We start from the raw sequence: 21,953 nt of genomic DNA, 5'->3' as shown, positions 1-21,953 counted from the left end.
AAAAAATGTTTTTCGTAAATTTTTCAGAAAACATTTAATTACATATTCTGATAATTCATGAATTTGAGATTTAAGCAGATGACCCCGCCCCTCTCTGGTTCTGCCGGAGGTTTCTTCCTGTTTTTCCTTCACACTGTCGTCAAAACGCTGGCTCATTATTATTGTAGGGTCTTTACCTGAGAATATAAAATGCTTGTGATTTGGTGCAATACAAATAAAATTGAATGAATTAATATTTTTGGTCATATAATTGATCAATAACAGTCAGCTTTATCTTTTAGTAATTAAAATAAATAAATCTTTGGACATGTTTTTCTGATCTGTGTAAGAATGTTATTTGAATATTTGAGGGGAAATTTATTACTATTCATTAAATGTTTATTTTCACCAGTAAAATTTTAAAAATAATTTTTTTTATTTAATTCTTTTTTCTGTGTTTTTCTAATATTTTCTAAATTACAAAGCGAGTTAGTAAATTACTTTATTGCAAATTATTATTTAATGCTCTCAGTTGCAGTTGCAATCTGAGTTAAATACTCATCTACGGAGCCCCGCAAGGGACAGTGGAGGAAAAAAGATGAAGATGAGTCATCTTCATCTTTTTTCCTCCACCGTCCCTTGCGGGGCTCCGTACTCATCTTATACTTCATAATAACATTTAATTAGCAGACGTTGGGTCTTATTGATCCTGGGATGTTACTTTTCCACATGGACGATGTTATACATTATTCGGTGTATTAGATGCTTCTTTTTAATACTCAGCTTCCAGCTTTTAAAACAATGTTCCTAATACTGTAGGTGATTATTATTGTTTGGATGAACTGATCAGATGATGGCGTTAGCTGAAGTTTTCCGTAATTAGTTTAAAATAAATATTTATAAACTAGTAAAAAGAGCAAATGAAGCAAAGACGACGCATCTTCTTTATTTGTTTGTTTAAAGCCACAAAAATAAGAAAAACCTTTTTCAGTGTTGTAATTACCCGGAACTGCATTTCCCATAATGCCGCGGGGCTGTGACCCGTTAGGACTGACTGCACAATGATGTCATTTTACTCGCTGACGACCGTTGTACTGCGGACAGATCTGCGTCGCGAGCGCTCTGCTAATTATCGTGTGCGCACTCAGACAACTGCCACTACGTCACTGCAAGCTGCTGAAACGTCATCGGGATCTACAGGTGAGCATTTTACGTGAACTCAGTGTGTGAGTCTCCGTGTTTACATATCTTTGTGGGGACCAAACATTGGAAGTTTATGGGGACCAACAGTTCCGTCCCCACGAGCCGTCTTTCACACTCAAACTGCAGTTTCAGTGTCAGGGTCAGAGTTCAAGCTGAGGGCCAGGCACTGGTTTTGGATGGTTGGGCAATCAGCTAGGGAAGGGTTATGTCAAAAAGATGTCGTCACTAAGATATGAAAATGTGTGTGTGTGCGTGCGTGTGTGTGTTTTCCGGTTTGTCGGTGAGCCACAGCTCACCTCTGCTTCCTGCACTCAGCTGCGGCAGTTGAGTTGGTGCTCGTCGGTTTGCGCTGCAGGAAGTTTGCCAACATTAAAAACGAGATGAGGACATCACAGCTCCAGGAGCTGATTGCAAAATCAGGACATTACATGTGAGCGTGCTTTAAACGTGCAGTTTATCGCATGTCCCCGAACCCTCCTGACTAGGGTTGCCAACTCCCTGAAAAATAAATAAGGGACACCTCGTGGCCAGGGCCGGGCGACCCAGTTGTCTTCACCCTTCCCAGTGTGGTGAATTTTCTAGCTCTTTTTTTGTGTGTGAAATTATTTTTTTAACCATTTGACTTGAAGTTGATTTAAGTAGATGCATATTCTATTCTTTGTGATATGAACTCATGTGAAACAAATGATCATTTAGCCATTTATTTTTAGCTCAAAATGACAACATTAACACGATAAAACAGGTCTCCTTCTTAAACAGAAGCCTGTCATGCTTAACTTTTGAGAATATAAGTAAATCTTTCTTTAAAAGCACTCTGTCCTGCTTAACTTAAAATAATAGAAAACAATAGAAAGAAAAATATTCTTGTAACAGTGCACATTTAGTGCATTTAGTACAATTGGCTTCAGCTGAGGTATTATTTCAGCTTTTCTAATGCTAATCAGCTGCTCCTGTTTGTAAACCCGCTTGTTCCCATGATTACGCATCATAACTCATCATTATTCATCTATGTATTACTTTTATGTATTAGTGATCTATTTGTTGTAATCATCTATCCTTGCAGTTGTTTATTACACAAAATAAATTATATTATCACACTTCTGGCCACATAGCGCTGATATTCACTGCACATGCCCATATTAACGTTTTCCAGCCAGGTGTTTTCCTTTTCCCATTCTTCCCTTTCTCTGAGGGGAACAAACATTGCTGCTCTAATGCTGGGCTCACACTGTGCGATTTTTGGCCCATTTTGAGCCGATTTTTGAGTGATCGGACCGATTTTGGCCTTCATCGTGTAGTATACGTGGGGTAACGAGAAGTGATTAACACCTCACGACCAGCTCCCGATCATCAATCGCTCGTGAGCCGCTCACACTGCTCACGCGCAAACGTAAACGTCGGTGAAAAAGACGGCGCAGCACAGCAGTGCAGCGTGTGATCTGGACACAAGCGATGGAGGCACAACTTGTAGAACTTTGGAAAGCTCATCCGAGCCTTTTCGATGTGGCATCACAAAATGATCACGACCACAACAACCGTGAAAATAGTTGGATTTACATGCTGCTCAATCACAGCTGCCTGATCAATGTTTTTCATTAGCAATTTAGCAAAGTTGATGGTGGTGGTGTGTCTGTGTGAGTGAAAGACAGAGAGAGCGAGCGACAGATTTTCTGTTATAACCTTCATGTTATGGAGGCACAGTGTGAGCACTCAGGTCGCATCAGAGCATCGGGCGGTATAGTGTGAGACCTGCATCGTGACCTATGAACTTCTAATCCCTGCGAGTCAATCGTGCAGTTTGAGCAGGAGCTGAATAACGTGACTGAAAAAATCGCACAGTGTCTGCCCAGCTTTAGGTGTACTGTCGTCCGAGACTTGCACCGCAGTGTCGGCGTTTGTTCCCCTGTTGGCCATGCTTCTTGTTGAGGTCATCTGTTGTCTTCCGGTATTTTCTCCGCAAGCGACCTTTCCTCGACCAATGAGATGAGCGGTAATCTGAATTGTCATACTCGAATTGTCATAAGTGTGCTGTCAGCTCATTGGTCACAAAGCAGGAGAGGGGCTGGGAATTATGTTTTCAAACAAAGCGTTAATTCCATAAACATTTATAGACTACTTTTGATTCTCACTGTATTACGGGACAAAGTGCGTCCTTTATTAGCTCAATACGGGACGTGTGCTTTTGTTTCGAAATACGGGACGATTCCGTATTTTAAGGGACGGTTGGCAACCCTACTCCTGACCTTTGAGCCTCAGCTCTCGGGTCACAGACGAGCTGCACGCAGCTGTGTGTTTAAACTCGCTGAGCTCACTGGTGTCAAGCCAGCCTCCACTTTGTTTTACCTTCCCTGTGTATTCAAAGTATTATGGCAAAAGACGTGGAAACCTGATTTCAAAATAAGATAAGATAAAACTTTATTAATCCCTCGGGTGGGTGTAATGTTCTTATTCCTCTATGAATAAAACATCAAGAATTGCTCCCGGTGCTAGCTTCAGCTAGCTGTTTATTATTCTTTCTACAACGATCACTTCTTCTTCTATTCTGTATATCTTATTGATTCCAGAGCGCCCCCTGTGGGTAGCTTCAACAATAGCAACTATCATTACAGTGGGTTCCTCTGGGAAATTCGGTTTCCAAAAAAGCACAGCACCGACAGAAGTTACAGAATATTATTTATATATATATATATATATATATATATATATGGAGACTTTAACCATGCCACACTGGACTCTACTCTGGCTGCTTTTCACCAGTTTGTGAATTGTCCCACAAGGAGCAACAGGACAATTGACCTACTGTATGCTAATGTGAGAGATGCATACAGAGCCACCCCCCTCCCCCCACTAGGGAAGTCAGACCACAACCTGGTTTACCTACAGCCACAATACACACCCCTCGTCCAAAGGCAGCCTGTCACAACGCGCTCCATCCGGAGATGGACCCCAGAAAAGGAGGATGCTCTGAGAGACTGCTATGACACCACAGACTGGGATGTGCTCCTGAGCCCACATGGTGAGGACATAGAGGGGGCGACACACTGTCTGACGGACTACCTCAACTTTTGTGTGGACACGGTCGCCCCTGCTAAGACGGTACGGTGTTATCCTAATAACAAACCGTGGGTAACACAGGAAGTCAAAGCTGTCCTCAACATGAAGAAGAAGGCTTTCAGGAGCAAAGTGAAGGAGGAGATGAAGGCAGCACAGCGGGAGGTGAAACGCTGCCTGAGGGAAGCAAAGGACACCTACAGGAGGAAGGTGGAGCAGAAGTTGGAGAGGAACAATATGAGGGAGGTCTGGAATGGTGTGAAAACCATCACAGGCCACAACACCAAGAAAAGCACAGTGGGGGGGACTGTGGAGAAGGCAAACGAACTCAACAACTTCAACAGGTTTGACCAGCCCACAACCCCCCCACCCTCACCCTCACTACAGAGTCCTCCCCCCACTCTCCTGCCTCCCTCGCTTCCCCCCCTTCCTGACACCATGACACCCCCCTCCTCCAATCCCTCTCTCAGCAGCAAGACATCTCCCCCCCTCCCCTCCTCCCAAACATCTCCCAGTGTCACAGTGGATCAGGTCAGGAGACAACTGAGGAAGCTTCGCCCCAGAAAGGCAGCAGGCCCAGACAAGGTGTGTCCTAGGATGCTAAAGGCGTGTGCTGCTGAACTTGGGGAGCCGCTACAACGAGTCTTCAACCTCAGTCTGCGACTGGGGAGAGTGCCCGCCCTATGGAAGACATCCTGCATCGTCCCGGTCCCCAAAAAGAACCGGCCCAATGAGCTGAATGACTTCCGACCGGTGGCACTGACGTCACATCTTATGAAGACTCTAGAGCGGCTCTTCCTCAACCTCCTCCGACCACAGGTACAACATGCCCAGGACCCACTACAGTTTGCATACAAGGCGGGTGTCGGAGTGGAGGATGCCATCCTGTACCTCCTACACAGAGCCCACTCACACCTGGATGGGGGAAAAGGCACGGTCAGGATCCTGTTTCTTGACTTTTCCAGTGCCTTTAATACCATCCGGCCCTGTATGCTTCAGGAAAAACTGAACAGGATGGAGGTGGACCCCTGCCTGGTGGCTTGGATCTCCGACTACCTCACCGACAGACCACAGTACGTCAGGCTGAAGGACATCACGTCTGACACAGTGGTCAGCAGCACAGGAGCACCACAGGGAACTGTGCTGTCCCCTCTTCTCTTCACCCTGTACACCTCTGACTTCTGCTACAACTCTGAATTATGCCACATTCAGAAGTTTGCAGATGACACGGCCATCATGGGGTGTATCTGGGATGATCAGGAAGAGGAGTACAGAAGTCTGGTGAGGAACTTTGTCGCATGGAGTCACACAAACCACCTGCAGCTCAACACCTCAAAGACTAAGGAACTGGTTGTGGACTTCGGGAGGTCCAGAGAAGGTCCACTGCCGGTTCAGATAGAGGGGGAGGAGGTGGAGGTGGTCAACAAGTACAAGTACCTCGGGCTGTGGGTGGACAATAAACTGGACTGGTCATGCAACACAGAGCACCTGTATAAAAAAGCCCAAAGCCGACTGTACTTCCTCAGGAGGCTGAGGTCTTTTAACATCTGCAGGAAGCTCCTGAGGATGTTTTACCAGTCGGTGGTTGCTGGAGTACTTTTCTATGCTGTGGTGTGCTGGGGGAGCAGCACAGCAAAGAAGGACTCATCCAGGCTGGAGAAACTGATCAGGAGGGCTAGCTCTGTGGTCGGCATGAAGCTGGACACTCTGGTGACAGTGGCAGAGAAAAGGACATTAAAGAAACTGATGGACATTATGAACAATGCTGGACATCCTCTGCACACGGCCATAAACAACCAGAAGAGTCTGTTCAGTGACAGGTTGCTTCTCCCAAAGACAAGAACTAACAGACTTAAAAACTCCTTTGTCCCACACGCCATCAGACTGTTTAACTCCTCTCTGGAGGGGAGAGGGAGGGGAGACAGGAGGACAAAGGAGGGGGGAACAACTAAGCTGTAGTGCCTCTGCACCTCACTGTGCAATACCTTTGTTAATAGTCAACGGTGCAATAGACTCCATACTTGAAATGTGCAATTCACTTGTATTTTTATTTTTTATTCCTATTTATTCTATTTATCCCCTTTGTATATTTTATTTATATTTGTTTCTGTATTTATATATGTGTGTGTGTGTGTGTGTGTGTGTGTGTGTATATATATATATATATATATATATATATATATATATATATATATATATATTAGAGATGGACCGATCCGATATTACGTATCGGTATCAGTCCGATACTGACCTAAATTACTGGATCGGATATCGGAGAAAAATAAAAAATGTAATCCGATCCATTAAATATCACGAAAGCACCTCACAAAACTTGCAACACGCCGTAACTCGCCTCAGAACGTTAGCACGTCGGAGCAGTATGCATCACGTGATAGAGCAGCTGTGGCATGCGGGACCTGTCGGTGGTCTGGATAGCATTTGGAGCTTCGCTAGCAACCCGGCATTTCATCTCTGACAAAGTTATCCCCGAGAGAAGTAAAGCAAGTGTGTAAGTCCATCTCTGAATGTAAAGCATTCCTGCGTTAAGCTTAACAAACGACTGCCTCTTCTTGCTGCTACTTCAATCATGAAACTGCTTAATGATCAGCTGATCGGCTTTTCTGTCGCGAGTCCGTCTTTGTTTTTGGCCCACTTTGCACCAGAAAGAGGAAACCAGCGGCTGAACAACAGCAGCACGTTTAAGCTTGATAAGCTGTTGTTAGAATGTATTTAATATTACTTTCTACTCGAGGATCTTTTTCTACGTAGCTGACGCTGGAAACTGTGCAGGGGCGGATCTAGCAAAGTTTAGCCAGGGGGGCCGATAGGGCATTAACAGGGAAAAGGGGCACAAAGACATACTTTTCTTTCTTATTCTCATTTAAAATGTCGAGCTTTTAATAAATAATTATCTGACACCCAAAGTTTTAATTTGATGTAAAATGAATAGAAGTCAATTACTGTATATAGTGACTATTAAGTCTAATATATACCCTAGTAAGCTATAGTACTTTTTCCTTTGGGAAGGTACCATCTGTGCAGTCTGCAATTTTGTTGAAGAAAGATGTTGAATCTATTTAATATTTCTTGAAAAATAATTGATTTCTGTGCATTTTTTTTCACACTGCATCAAATTAAGGTTGATTACGTGGATTAAGCATCATGAGGTGGAGCGTGAGGGGTGGTTCCCTATTTTTTATTTATTTATTTTTGTTGTTGCTGGGAGTTGGAACCCTATTAGTTAGGTTGCTTAATATTTATGCTAAGTACTCTTTAAAATACCAGAATAGGGAGGATGGTGCAGGTTTAAGTTTATTAGATTGATCCTCCTGCTCCACCAGGCCCAGGATCCTCCAGCAGCCACCAGGCCCAGGCTCTTCCAGCAGCCACCAGGCCCAGGATCCTGCAGCAGCCACCAGGCCCAGGCTCTTCCAGCAGCCACCAGGCCCAGGCTCTTCCAGCAGCCACTAGGCCCAGGATCCTCCTGCTCCACCAGGCCCAGGATCCTCCAGCAGCCACCAGGCCCAGGCTCTTCCAGCAGCCACTAGGCCCAGGATCCTCCTGCTCCACCAGGCCCAGGATCCTCCAACAGCCACCAGGCCCAGGCTCTTCCAGCAGCCACTAGGCCCAGGATCCTCCTGCTCCACCAGGCCCAGGAGCGTTAAGATGCCGCCTAAGAGGAGCAACGTTAATGAGGAGGAACTGGAGGACATAAAGAAATCCCTAAACTTTATGTCTGAAGAAATAACAACAATTTCAAAACAACAAAAACTGATACTCAATTTAATGGATGATATTAAAGAACTAAGAAGGCAGAGCGAGGAAAAGGACAAGAAGATTGCTATGCTGGAAGGACGGGTGTCAGATCTGGAACAATATTCAAGAGTAAATGATGTGATAGTGACAGGACTGGAAACCAAGCATCAGACATACGCACGGGTAGCAGCAGCAGAGAGAGGGGAGCCACCCGAGCAAGAGCTACGCTCTTTGGAAGAGCAGGTAATGGCCTTCTTTAAAAGCAAAGGTATAGAAATGGACAGTAAAAATATTGAGGGATGCCATCCTCTTCCGAGAAAAAATCAAATACCTGCCATTATCATTCGTTTTGTTAATAGAAAACAGAAAAAAGAACTGCTCAAGCAAGGAAGAAAGCTAAAAGGTACAAATGTTTATTTAAATGAACACCTAATCAAGAAAAATGCAGACATTGCAAGACAAGCAAGAATATTAAGAAAACAGAAGAAAATACAGTCAACTTGGACGTCAGACTGTAAAATATTCATTAAGTTAAATGGAACACCAGAGCAGGCTAAGGTTCTAGTCATCAAAGAGATGACGGAACTAGAAAAATATAACCGATAAATGCAAAGCAGTGCTAAATATGATGGGACCGTCCAAGTGCACAACCAACGCAGATGTCTGACAATTTTCAACTAACAACTCATATAGATATTGAAAATAAGACATTGATGTATGACAGCAACATAGATCCTGATTGTAATTTCTTTAACAATAAGACAAATGAATGCAATTATTATACAAATGAGCAACTTAAAAAGGAATTCAAGGTAGAACAGGGTATAACAATTGTTCACTTTAATAGTCGAAGCTTATATGCAAACTTTCAATCCATCAAAGACTACATAACACAGTTTGAACAGCCATTCAATGTGATAGCCATATCGGAGACCTGGATAACTCCTGGAAAAGAAGAAGACTTTAAAATAAATGGATATGAATTCCTTCATGTAGACAGGATCAACAAGAAAGGAGGTGGGGTGGCACTTTACATTGATAAAAACCTAAAGTACAAAAGAATGGGAAGAATGACAACTGTTATTGATGGAGTGATGGAATGTTTATCAGTGGAAATAAGTATAGAAAAAAGGAAAAACCTAATTGTCAGTTGTATATATAGAACACCAGGATCTAAGATTGAGATATTTAAGGATAATATGGAGGACTTATTTACAAATATAAATCAGAAAAGAATGTTTATTTGTGGGGACTTTAATATTGACTTATTGAATCCAAATCATAATAAGAGTACAGAAGAATTTATTGATTCCATGTACAGCATCGGTTTATTTCCACTGATAACAAGACCGACCAGAATAACATCTCATTGTGCAACTCTATTAGATAATATATTTACAAATATAATAGAAGGAAAGATAAAAAGTGGGCTGTTAATCAATGATATAAGTGACCATTTACCAGTCTTTGCATCGTATAATTGCCATTATAAAGTGAACAACGATGGACATAAGATTATTTACAAAAGAATAAGAACAGAGAAGACCTTAAATTGTCTTAGAAATGAACTTTTAAAGCAAGATTGGAATATTGTATATGAACAAAAAGAAGTTAGTAAAGCTTACGAAGGATTTTTAAGAACATTTAACACATTACTTGATAAAAACTGCCCAGTAATTGAAATCAATAGGAAACACAACTATGCAGGAAGACCATGGATGACAAAAGGACTACAAAATGCCAGCAAAAAAAAGAATACCTTATATCGAGAATTCATAAAAAAGAGAACAATAGAAACTGAAATGAAGTATAAAACTTACAAAAATAAATTAACTAATATAATGAGATCCTGTAAAAGAGAGTATTACATTAAAAGGTTAGAACACAATAAAGATAACACAAGAGATATATGGAATGTATTAAACAGAATAATCAAAAATGAATCAAGGAATAATGATTACCCTGGGTACTTTATAGAAGGGACAAGAAGTGTTAATAACATGGAGGAGATAGTAAATGGCTTTAATGAATTCTTCGTAAACATAGGGCCAAAACTGGCAGAAGAAATAAAGGTTGATGGAATAGAAAGGGACACTGGTGAAAATATTGAAAGGAATAGTAGCTCAATGTTTTTAAGAGCAGTGGAAGAGAAAGAGATTTATGACATGGTTAGAGGACTTAAGAACAAAACCAGTACAGACTGGAATGATATTGATATGGTAACGGTAAAGACAGTTATTGATGGTATCGTAAAACCATTAAAATATATATTCAACTTGTCGTTTCAAAAAGGAGTTTTTCCACAAAAAATGAAAGTTGCTAAAGTTATTCCCATTTACAAAACCGGTGAAAGACATCATTTTACAAACTATAGACCAGTGTCAATACTCTCCCAGTTCTCTAAGATACTGGAACAACTCTTCATAAAAAGATTTGACAGTTTTGTGGAAAAATATGAATTAATGACAGATAGTCAGTATGGGTTCAGAAACAACAGATCAACAGCTTTGGCACTGATAGATTTAATGGAAAAGATAACGGAATGTATGGATAATAAGAGGTGTGCGCTCGGAGTTTTCTTAGATCTAAAGAAGGCGTTTGATACTGTTAATCATGAAATTCTATTAAAAAAACTGGAAAAGTACGGGTTTAGGGGAGTGGTTTTGGAATGGTTAAAAAGCTATGTAGGGAATAGGCAACAATATGTACAAATAAATGAATATAAATCTAATTTGATGGATATAGCTTGTGGAGTACCTCAAGGTTCAGTACTGGGTCCAAAAATGTTTATTATGTACTTAAATGATATCTGCAGAGTATCGGAGATTTTAAAGTTTGTAATATTTGCAGATGACACAAATATACTGTGTGCAGGTGGGGAATTGCCACAGGTTTTGGAAATGATCACACAGGAATTAACGATATTAAAGAAGTGGTTTGATATAAATAAATTATCATTGAATCTCGATAAAACCAAATTTATGTTGTTTGGAAACCAAAAGAAAAACATCGAAGTAGAAATATGTGTTGACAATGTATATTTAGAAAGAGTAAATGAAATAAAATTTCTTGGGGTGATCATTGACCACAAGCTCTGTTGGAAGCCACACATTACTTATGTTCGGGGGAAATTGGCACGGGGCATTGCCGTCCTGGGGAAAGCAAAGCATATGTTGGATCAGAAAGCACTGCACAATTTATACTGTGCTTTACTACTGCCATATATGAGCTACTGTGTAGAGGTCTGGGGAAACACATACAAAAGTAACACACAAACAATAACTATAATACAGAAAAGGGCCATTAGATTAATAAATAATGTAGGGTACAGGGACCATACAAATGCACTCTTTGTCAAAATGCAAGCTATCAAATTCCAAGACTTGGTGAAGCTTAAAACAGCGCAGATAATGTATAAAGTCAGAAATAAATTGCTTCCCAAAGAAATCTGTAAATTGTTCATAGAAAGAGAAGGTGGGTATAACTTAAGAGGGAAATGGAATTTAAAAATACAAAGTGCTAGAACCACTTTAAGAACTATGTCAATCTCAATTGCAGGAGTTAAATTATGGAACAGTCTAACAGAAGAAATAAAAGACAGTCAAAACATAAAACAGTTTAAAGTAAAATATAAAAACCTAATTTTAAATAAGTATAAGAATGAAGAAAACGGGGTTAACCCAGGACGGTAATGTTGCTGGTAATGGTGTTGCGGTTCTTTTTTGGTTGTTTTTTTGTTTTGTTTTGGTTTGTTGTTTTTCCATAACTTGTGTATCTGCAAATATACACATTCTGTATTTTTCATATGAAAGAAACTATACTGTGGTGGGGCTTGCTAATTTCTTGTTTTTGATTTATGTATGTTATGTTTTGTTTTACTTCATATGTTTATATGTTTCATATGTTGTTTGTTTAATTTAAGACAAAAAAAATTAAATGAATGAGAGGTAAAACTTGAGGGGGTAGGGACAAATAAGTAAATACTTCAGCCTACTCCTTTTCAAACAAATAATGGAATGATATTTTGTAATGATTGTGAAGGCACATGTTTGAAATGTTTGAAATAAAAATGAACTGAACTGAACTGAAGTATTGCTGAACTATGAAACATTTTTTTTTTGCATACAGGTATAACAGAATAGCTTTAGTGTAGTTGTTGTTTTAAACTTGAGTATGAACTTATACAAAATGCAGCAAGATATTTAAAAAACAGTTTTGTTGATTAAAAAACACTATATCGGATTCATATCGGTATCGGCAGATATCCAAATTTATGATATCGGTATCGGACATAAAAAAGTGGTATCGTGCCATCTCTAATATATATATAACAATTCTGTAACTGTAACTTCGGTCGTTGCTGTGCTTTTTTTGGAAATCGAATTTCCCAGAGGAACCCACCCGAGGGATTAATAAAGTTCTATCTTATCTTATATATATATATACACACACACACACACACACACACACACACACACACACACACACACACACACACACACACACACACACACACACACACACACACACACACACACACACAAGGGGACAAATAGAATAAATAGGAATAAAATAAAAATACAAGTGAATTGCACATTTCAAGTATTGAGTCTATTGCACTGTTGACTATTTACAAAAAGTATTGCACAAAAGGTATTGTACAGTGAGGTGCAGAGGCACTACAGCTTAGTTGTTCCCCCCTCCTTTGTCCTCCTGTTTCCCCTCCCTCTCCCCTCCAGAGAGGAGTTAAACAGTCTGATGGCGTGTGGGACAAAGGAGTTTTTAAGTCTGTTAGTTCTTGTCTTGGGGAGAAGCAACCTGTCACTGAACAGACTCTTCTGGTTGTTAATGGCCGTGTGCAGAGGATGTCCAGCATTGTCCATAATGTCCATCAGTTTCTTTAATGTCCTTTTCTCTGCCACTGTCACCAGAGTGTCCAGCTTCATGCCGACCACAGAGCTAGCCCTCCTGATCAGTTTCTCCAGCCTGCATGAGTCCTTCTTTGCTGTGCTGCTCCCCCAGCACACCACAGCATAGAAAAGTACTCCAGCAACCACCGACTGGTAAAACATCCTCAGGAGCTTCCTGCAGATGTTAAAAGACCTCAGCCTCCTGAGGAAGTACAGTCGGCTTTGGGCTTTTTTATACAGGTGCTCTGTGTTGCATGACCAGTCCAGTTTATTGTCCACCCACAGCCCGAGGTACTTGTACTTGTTGACCACCTCCACCTCCTCCCCCTCTATCTGAACCGGCAGTGGACCTGCTCTGGACCTCCCGAAGTCCACAACCAGTTCCTTAGTCTTTGAGGTGTTGAGTTGGTTTGTGTGACTCCATGCGACAAAGTTCCTCACCAGACTTCTGTACTCCTCTTCCTGATCATCCCAGATACACCCCATGATGGCTGTGTCGTCTGCAAACTTCTGAATGTGGCATAATTCAGAGTTGTAGCAGAAGTCAGAGGTGTACAGGGTGAAGAGAAGAGGGGACAGCACAGTTCCCTGTGGTGCTCCTGTGCTGCTGACCACAGTGTCAGACGTGATGTCCTTCAGCCTGACGTACTGTGGTCTGTCGGTGAGGTAGTCGGAGATCCAAGCCACCAGGCAGGGGTCCACCTCCATCCTGTTCAGTTTTTCCTGAAGCAGACGGGACTGGATGGTATTAAAGGCACTCCTGAAGCATGACTTCTAAATAAAAGCCAACTTCCAGTAAATTAAGAGCACATTCACAAATATCAGTTAGTCTTGTTTGAACACTCTAATGCTGGATACAAATGACATACCCTACTATTCTAGTAGCAACATGTCAATATTAAAGCCATCTCCTTTTGGATTTCAAAGTAAAAGCCCTCTGAATGTTTATTTTTGAACTACTCTTTCAATTAATTCAGAATGGAAAATTCACGTTTCCACAGACTAGTCGCAGTCTATATTGACATTATACAACCCCATAGTGATACCATGTCAATCCGGTTGTTAAGTGATGACGCGACGAATCCTACTTCCGGGCCTAAAGTAGTCTGCGTTTAATATGGCTTTTGTGTTGTTAACATGTTTAATGTTTTGTATTTTCTTCTATTTGATCTCAAAAAGCTCCTAAAACAGTCAGTGATCCCTGTTGACCTCCCTCGGCTTTTATTACCGCTAATCATTTATTTAAGCTCAGTTTTTAAAACCTTAGGATGTAACTACAGCCCAGCCCATGCAGCAGTATATGAATGACTAACCTCGTATTGTGGATGGATTATCTCAGTTGTTCTCCTGGCTGAAGTTTGGTCCTTTTACAGCATCCTGCCATGCGATTACATTTGTTCCTGACCACCGAGAACACTCACGTTAACTTTTATCGAGTGGAAAAAAGGTTAGCTTGTTTATATTATGCTAACATAGCTGTGTCGCTAGCGGTCACGTAGCACATCATTATATACCAGCTAGCCCAACTTCAGTAACCCTACAAACGTCACTGCTGTTTAGTTTTCTGTCTTCATTTATGCTGGAAGTGATAACAGAGCTGTACGTTTTAATTTGTTTCCAAAACCCCGCAGTCAGGACATGCTATATTGTATTTAGATAGAAGCTAGCGAGCTAACTTCCTGCTAACTTCTAACTCCGTTAAATGTCATAAATTCCGTTTTCATGGATGCCTGGATGTTAAACTCAATTGTTACACCTGGTAGAGCAGAACGCTGATCATTTTATTAAAGATGAAAGACTTTAGACTGTTTTTCAACTCTCAGTAATGCCACAGTGATCGTTTGATATATGGACCTGCAGCGGAGTTTAGACCCAGACACGGCTAGTGACGTCAGACTGAACAACCGGATATCAATCGTTCTTATTTTGCCTTTCAAAATAAGAGCCCTTTCAAATTGCCCACACGGGAAATAATCTTTCAATGAATTCTGATTTCTCTAAAAAGACAAATTCTTGTTTACACTGCATAATTTCCATCTGGGTCAAGAGTAAGCAAACCCACAGTGATACCATATCAATATCAAATCAGTCTGATTTTGCCTTTTCAAATTGCCCATTTAAGACCTAACTGTCATGGTCCTGAGTCTGCCGACTCAGTGTTTTGTTTCTTTATGCTTTTGTTTATTCTGATTATGTACTCCGTTATGATTTGCCATTTGTTAGGTTTCCCTGGTCCCACTTCTGTCTGCTTGTGAATCTGTCGGTTTAGTTCTGTGTCTTGTCTGGTTCTCTGTGTCTGAGCTTCCTGTTTTATTCTGAAGGTCCCCGTCTCATGTGAGTGTGTTCAGTTTCCGTTTCCTCCGTCCCGTCAGCGCTGACTTCTTCCAGCTGTGTTGCCCTCCTGTCTCTCATCCCCTGATCACTGCTGTGTGTATTTAAGCCCTGTGTGTTCTCCTGCCTGTTGCCGGTTCGTCTGTGTTTCACGGTGTCCTGTTCCTCGTCTGCGGCTCTCCGGTATCATCTCAGGTTTGTTATTTAGTTTATCCAGTTTAGGTTTCTTTAGTTCCCTCTCATCCCTCGCTGCCTGTTTGCCACTACACCACCCTGTAAATAAACATCACTCGAATCATCATTCATCACCTGCATTTTGGGGCCTCCTTTCCTCCAACACCACACGGCTCGCCTCGGCAGCTTTGACACTAACTTTCAGTGATTTCAGAATGCTCTAAAAATGAAAATTGGTGTTTCCACAGGGTAATTCCACTTTAGATCAACAGTATCCAACCCCACAGTGACACCATGTCAATATCAAGTTAGTCTGATGTTGCTTTCCAAAATAAAAGCCTTTTCAAATTGCCCATATATGACTTACTCTTTTAATGATTTCAAAATGCTCTTAAATTGAAATTTGCTGTTTCCACAGGATGAATCCATGTTAGATCAACAGTATCCAACCCGACAGTAAAACCATGTAAATTTCAAGTTGCTCTGATTTTGCCTTTCAAATTAATGGCCCGTCGAATTTGCCCATATGTGATATAGTCTTTCAATTATTTCAGAATGTTTTAAAAATAAATTGCTGTTTCCACGGGATAATTTCCCTCTAGATCAACAGTGTACACTATCACGGGGATATCAAGTCAATTTCAAGTCGCCTTGATTTTGCCTTTCAAAGTAATGGCCCGTTGAAATTGCCCATGTATGACCCACTCTTTCACTGACTTCAGAATCCCATTAAAAGCAAAGTTAAGCATCTTTGTTCTCTGTGAAAGAAAAAAACTACAGAGACTTCCATCTTTAATATACAGCACCCAGCAGGAGGTGAAGGGTCAGAGCACTGAGTTTCTGTCCTGGATTTTTTGGAGTATTTCTCCGTCTCCTGGAAACAGAGAAAGCAGCTTTCCTGCCGAGCTGTCCGGCCGCTCCCGGGCGGGCAGGAAGCGACCGGACGCTGCCAGCGCTTCCACGTCAGAGGAGCCAGAGCCGCTGCTGTCAGCCAGTCAGAGAGCGACTGGACGCCGGCTCACTGTGACGTCTTTGTCAGCGAATGAAGCGCGCTTTGTCTGCAGCTGCTGACATCACCTGCAGTCAGACACCAGAGGGGAGCTAAATGTAGACTGTACTTAAACGATGGACGCCTGACACCACTGCAGGTATTTATTACACAGATTCTGACGCAGAGTCCTGGGAGCGCCGCTTTTCTTCAGCTGCAGCTCAATGCATGACTCCAACCTCTGCTGGAAACAGCGGCGCGGACGCTATCGTGTAAGGCAGCTCGGGAGGGTTGGGGGTCGTGGCACACGGCGCGGCACCGCTCTTAGAGGGGCGACTGTGCGACGTCCAGCTGCCGCCTGAAGCTGCACACACGCCTTTGTCCAAACACTCGTTTTGACTGAAGCCACTCGAAGCTGCCAGCCGAGGATTGGTGTGAGGAGGACTAAAGATGGACACCCACACCATAATGGAGCCTCTGTGTGTCCCCAGGCCCAGCCAACAGGACGCTCTCTGTTCTGTGAAGTAACGATTGAGCACATAAACTGATCACACTCCTGTGACCTCTGACCCCTTTAAGGCTGTCAAACAGGTCAGAAACCGGACTTTCTGTCTAAGGTAACCTGTGTAAAAGTGGCAGCCATGTTTCTTTTACGTCTATTGTGACGTCAGAACGGCGCACAGGAACTTTGGGTCCTTTCACTTATTTCCTGCTTTTCTGCAGTGAAACGGACGCAGACCTGGATGCTGGACGCTGCAGCCCGGCCACGTCTTTAGAAACAAAACCAGATCACATGATCCTTCACCGCTTTTCTTCTTCTTTTTAGATTATTTCATCTCAGTCAAAAATCTACTTATTCATTTACCATTTCTTCCTGTGGAGAGCCTCTTCTGGCTTCACATCCCATCGCTTCCTTTCTTGCAGGTTTCTCTCTCTCCTCATCATCACTGCTTTCACAGAGAGGAAGGGGGCGGGGCTGAGTGCAGGCAGCACACGCTGCTGGTTCCCAACGACTCTGATTTACAAACGCACACCTTCTATACATTTAATTCATTATTATATTGAATAAACTCATTTTTCTGTTTGCACGTCGACATCAGTAAACGAGGCGCGGTGTGCAGTTCGTCCCCATGTTAACCCGATTCTTTTGTCCCCGTGACAGAACAGAGGAAACCGACTCTTAGTGTTAAAACATTTATATTTCTTTGTCTTCAATCATCTTCCGGAGAGACCCCTGCACAGCTCAAACGCCAGCTCCAACATTTTTAGCTCCACGTGTCTTATATGATGTTATTTCTGTACTTCAGACGTCACAGTTTCAAACGTTGCTTATATTGTGTCTTATCTGTTAATACACCTGTGCACTAAGACTTCCTGTTCTTCCGTCTGCTGAGCACCTTGTGAGTCAACAGTGGCCTTGCTCTACAAGCCGTCATTATTAAAGTACATAAAACAATCTGATAGGAAAATAAGGATACTGAGGATATTGATTTCATGACAGGCCTCAGTCTTATTGGTGGACGTCTCCCGCTGAGTCCAAACCGTCGTTAAAGAGCGTCAAACACGGATTGGCTCCCTCACATGTGCTTCCTGAGCTCGATCTCTCTCCGCTTGTAGCTCGTTCTTTGCTTCCACACTTTTTAAAAGCTGTCCTGCGTCGGGGTGCTCGCAGGGTTGAAAAGTGGCCTTGTGTTAAAGGTTGGGATGCGGTGACTCGGTCGGCGCGAGCCTCTGGTGCCTCCGAGGCGTCTGCAGCTACAAACAGACTCGCATGCCAAACCAACACCGCTTCCTCCCACGGCCCGGCGGGGAGGACGGGCTGTAGACGGAGTGACTGCAGCTCACACGGGGATCCATTTGAATCATCGTCTCACTTCCTGCTTGCTGACTGGACACGCCAAGGTCGTGTAATTTGAAGCCGTCCTCTCCTGCAGCATCCTGACTCTGTACAGAGGGAGCACTGCGACCTGACATCATCAGGGTGAAGCTTTCAGGTCACACTCGTTACCTTTGACCTTTGTGCTTTCTACTTTTGCTTTCAGTGTGACTCAGTTCAGGCACGATAGGTGCTTCACAGGGTTCAGGGGAAGATGATGAGCCGTCCGGGTGTGGCACGTCCACCGAGCGCAGAGCTTCAGCAGAGGAGGACGTTTCAGACACATCTGTGGATGAAATAAAAGCAGAAGGAGCGCCTGTGGTGCTCTCAGATGTTTGCAGGTTATAACACAGGAGTAATTTAGATTTCACTGGGGGGACGGCGTACACACATCCATGATGAGACTCAGAGGGAGGCGGAGGCTGGAGGCTGTCGGAGGGGGGGAGGCAGACAGCGAGTCTTTGTGGTCCGCTGGACAAAGAGTGTTTCTCAGTTTGGGTTGGCGGAGGAACAGATCGGACTCGGGCGCCGCTTTGACTTCAGCTCTGCTTCTCGTTTGCAGGGAGAAGACGACATGAAGCTGCTGCTGCTGCTGCTCTGCTTCGGGACGCTTCGCGTGGGTGAGTCCGAGTTCCTCCTCGCCGTAAACCAGCCAGAAGGATTCATAGCGGTTAGAAAGAGTGTGAAGCCACGATCGCTGTAAGACACCTGCTGATCCATTCAGAGGCTGACGGTCACCTCCCAGATCACTTCCTGCTGTAAACGATTAAAGTAAAAACTCTGGGGCTGAATTCTGCTTTTCCATGTTTCAAATATTTTTTCTTTAACTAGATTTAATCGTTTTTACCAGAGGAGAAAAAGTCAGTACTGGACCTGAGTATGAATGAAGTGAATCTGCCGGTGTTGATCCTGCTCTCATGTGGAGGATAATTCCAAATGTTCTGCTGAGAATATCAGTGATTCAAGAAAGCTTTGTTGTCATTCTCATGTTTACATGAGGTGAGACGAAGCTACGTACCCACGGTCCCGGTTTCCCATTAAAGCAACAGAAATAATGAAATAATACAAACAAGTGAAGTGCAACAACCTGGGAAACTGTGGAGCAGGTATACAAGTGTAGACTGGATATATGTGATATATATATGAGTACAGCTTCAGCGTTTTCTTTAAATAATAAAGGGGGACACGTAAAGGTGTCAGAAACACTGCTGTGTTCGATCATTATGGACAAAGCTCTGATAGGCCGACAGCGTGAGCTGGGATCACGTCAGCCTGCGACCGTGTCGCTCACAGGACGAGCGCTGCCTCAATAAATGGTTTTATTTATAAGTCAGAGACGCTGTGCGCCCGGCTGCAGGGTCGGTAGTGTTTCAGTGTTGTGTATCTGTGTATGCAGATCACATCTGTCCTGCACGTCATCAGGGCGTCGAGGCTGCTTTTGGTTTTAAATTGTTTTATTTGTTCAGTTTTGTGAGTCTGGAATGAGTAAAGGTCGATTTTAAGGACATTTCGGCTCTGAGAGCTCAGACTCGTGGATTCAGGTACTAGGTGGCGGTGCTCTGCCCGTCGTGGTGCTACCACACCTCCACATAAGCAGGTCAGTAGATCGCTTCGCCATCGCTGTCAGAGGTGGCACAGACTCCACAACACTATAAACTCTTAACCATAAAAACACACTGACTCGACCTTTCTCTCACACTTGTGTCCAAACACACTTCTAGGCGCCGCCCCCTGCTGGACATTAGAAGTAATGCAGGCTTCACTTGTCAGCCCTAGAAGCTTTGTCCATCTTTATATACAGTCTGTGGGATTTTCTCTTTGGAAGATGTTTTAGGGGATTTCAGTCAAATGATGATTTGTGTATTTATTCAATATATTTCATATATAATTAATGAATTGGTGAATAAATAGGTAGTAAGAACATGAAAACCTGACGTGTTGTTTCCAAAACGATAAATCTCGCTCCTCCTTCTCCTCGTTCTCCTTCAGGTTCTGGGCTTCGCTGCTATAAGTGCCAGGATTACACCGGACGCTGCCAGGACGTCCAGGAGTGCACGTATGAGGACTCGTGCATCTCTCTGAGTGAGAGAGGTCAGTTTAACCCAGAGTTGACCACTTCCTGTTAGCTTCGTGATTCAGAGACTGGCCAGATTAGCTCAGAGCTATGACTCCTGTGTTATTAGTGCTGAGTCGGCTCATTTTACTTTGATGCTAAATCTTAAAAATGAAGGACGCACTTTTCTTTTTCAGCTCCACTCAGAATTTTCTCTGTCAGCCAATCAGATATCTGTGCGTGTGTTTGGTTTTCCAGGTGGGAAGACCATCCGTCAGTGCATCAGGTACACGGACTGCGATAACTCCCGCCTCAGCCAGATGTTCCCGGCCATCTCCGCCTTCACGTACCGATGCTGCAGCAGCAACCTGTGCAACTCCGGCACCGCTTGCACCGCGGTCACGCCCCTGGTGGCTCTGCTGGGGTCTCTGCTGAGTATCTGGTGGTGCTGGATGTGAAGCAGCATGTCAGTGTTTCAGCCACAGATTGTATAAAGTCGATGGATGTCTGAACAGCTAAAGTCCTTCAACCTGCTCTTTCTAATGACCAGCAGGGGGCGCCTCCTCTGGTCCGGAGAAAATGAGCGTCCTGCTCAGCCGATCTCAGCTCAGTAAACTCGCTAATGGTCTCTGTCGCAGGTTCAGGTCTAAAACTTTCTAAAATAAAACACGAACTTGGTCCTGTTAGAGTCGCAGAGGAGCAGGAGGAGTTTCTGTGACTGAACCGTCACAAACAGGCCCTCACTAACCAGCAGGTGACGTCACTCCAGCGACATCCATCTTTTATATACAGCCTATGATTTCATCTTTCAAAGCTAACACGAACTAAAGCAAATGTAAAAAAATAAAAACAGCTTTTTCACCTTGTCAGCTGATTTCTCACTTCTTATTCTGCAAATTGAACAATAAATACGAGAGAAAAAAATATTTAAAAAACTGTGTTGCTTCTTTTTTTTAAAGAACAAACAAAAACACATAGATTCATCCGCCAGTTACATAGTCCCTCTGTGGAGGGAGATTATTCTCATGATCCACAAGCATAAACTCTGATTTATAGATGAGCTCCGTGATGTGTTGAATGTGCGCTGCACTGGTGATGACTTCAAACACTCTTAATAACAGCATTCAAACTGCAATAACTTTTGATAACGATGACCAGCTGTTTATTAGTCATCGAGCTTATATAAACAGTATGTCACAAAGGTGAGTACACGCCACACATTTTTGTAGATATTTTGTTTTATCTTTTCATGGGACAACACTGAAGATATACGGAGCCAGTCTATAGGGGTTCAGGCCCATGCAGAACAGCAGTGGGGACAGAGCATCTCCTTGGTAGATCTCACATTTGATGCTGACTTATGCTATGGGCTTGAAGTTGGCCTCTAGTGTTGTCCGCCACATCCCCATTGAGTTCCTGATGAAGGCTCTTGGGTCCTGCTGGTTTGTATAGTTCCAGGCTGTCCAGGATCCAGGTGTGGGGCATTGAGTCATAGGCCTTCTTGTAATCCAGGCAGTGCACAGGTTGGTCAGCCTAGTCTTGCAGTCTTGGGTGAGTGCTCTCTCTACCAGTAGTTGATGATTCGCTCCACTGGTATTCCTGCCAATTCCTTTCTGTGCCCCACTTGTGTAT

General features: G+C 43.0%; 1 protein-coding gene across 1 annotated transcript; it reads left to right on the top strand.

Annotated features, from left to right (window-relative positions):
* Positions 1-1,066: 1,066 nt before the first annotated feature.
* Positions 1,067-21,233, top strand: cd59b (CD59 molecule (CD59 blood group) b). The gene is made up of 4 exons (XM_085360223.1): positions 1,067-1,179; positions 18,831-18,888; positions 20,258-20,359; positions 20,580-21,233. Exons 2-4 carry the CDS (start codon positions 18,843-18,845, stop codon positions 20,777-20,779), a joined length of 348 nt encoding a protein of 115 aa, XP_085216349.1. The 5' UTR covers positions 1,067-1,179; positions 18,831-18,842; the 3' UTR covers positions 20,780-21,233.
* Positions 21,234-21,953: the final 720 nt, after the last annotated feature.

Source organism: Diplotaxodon limnothrissa, linkage group LG7 (assembly GCF_057381915.1).
Source record: "Diplotaxodon limnothrissa isolate DT_005_m linkage group LG7, D_limnothrissa_male_GT1.1, whole genome shotgun sequence".
Classification (NCBI taxonomy): domain Eukaryota; kingdom Metazoa; phylum Chordata; class Actinopteri; order Cichliformes; family Cichlidae; genus Diplotaxodon; species Diplotaxodon limnothrissa.
This window is presented reverse-complemented; position numbering and strand designations above follow the sequence as displayed.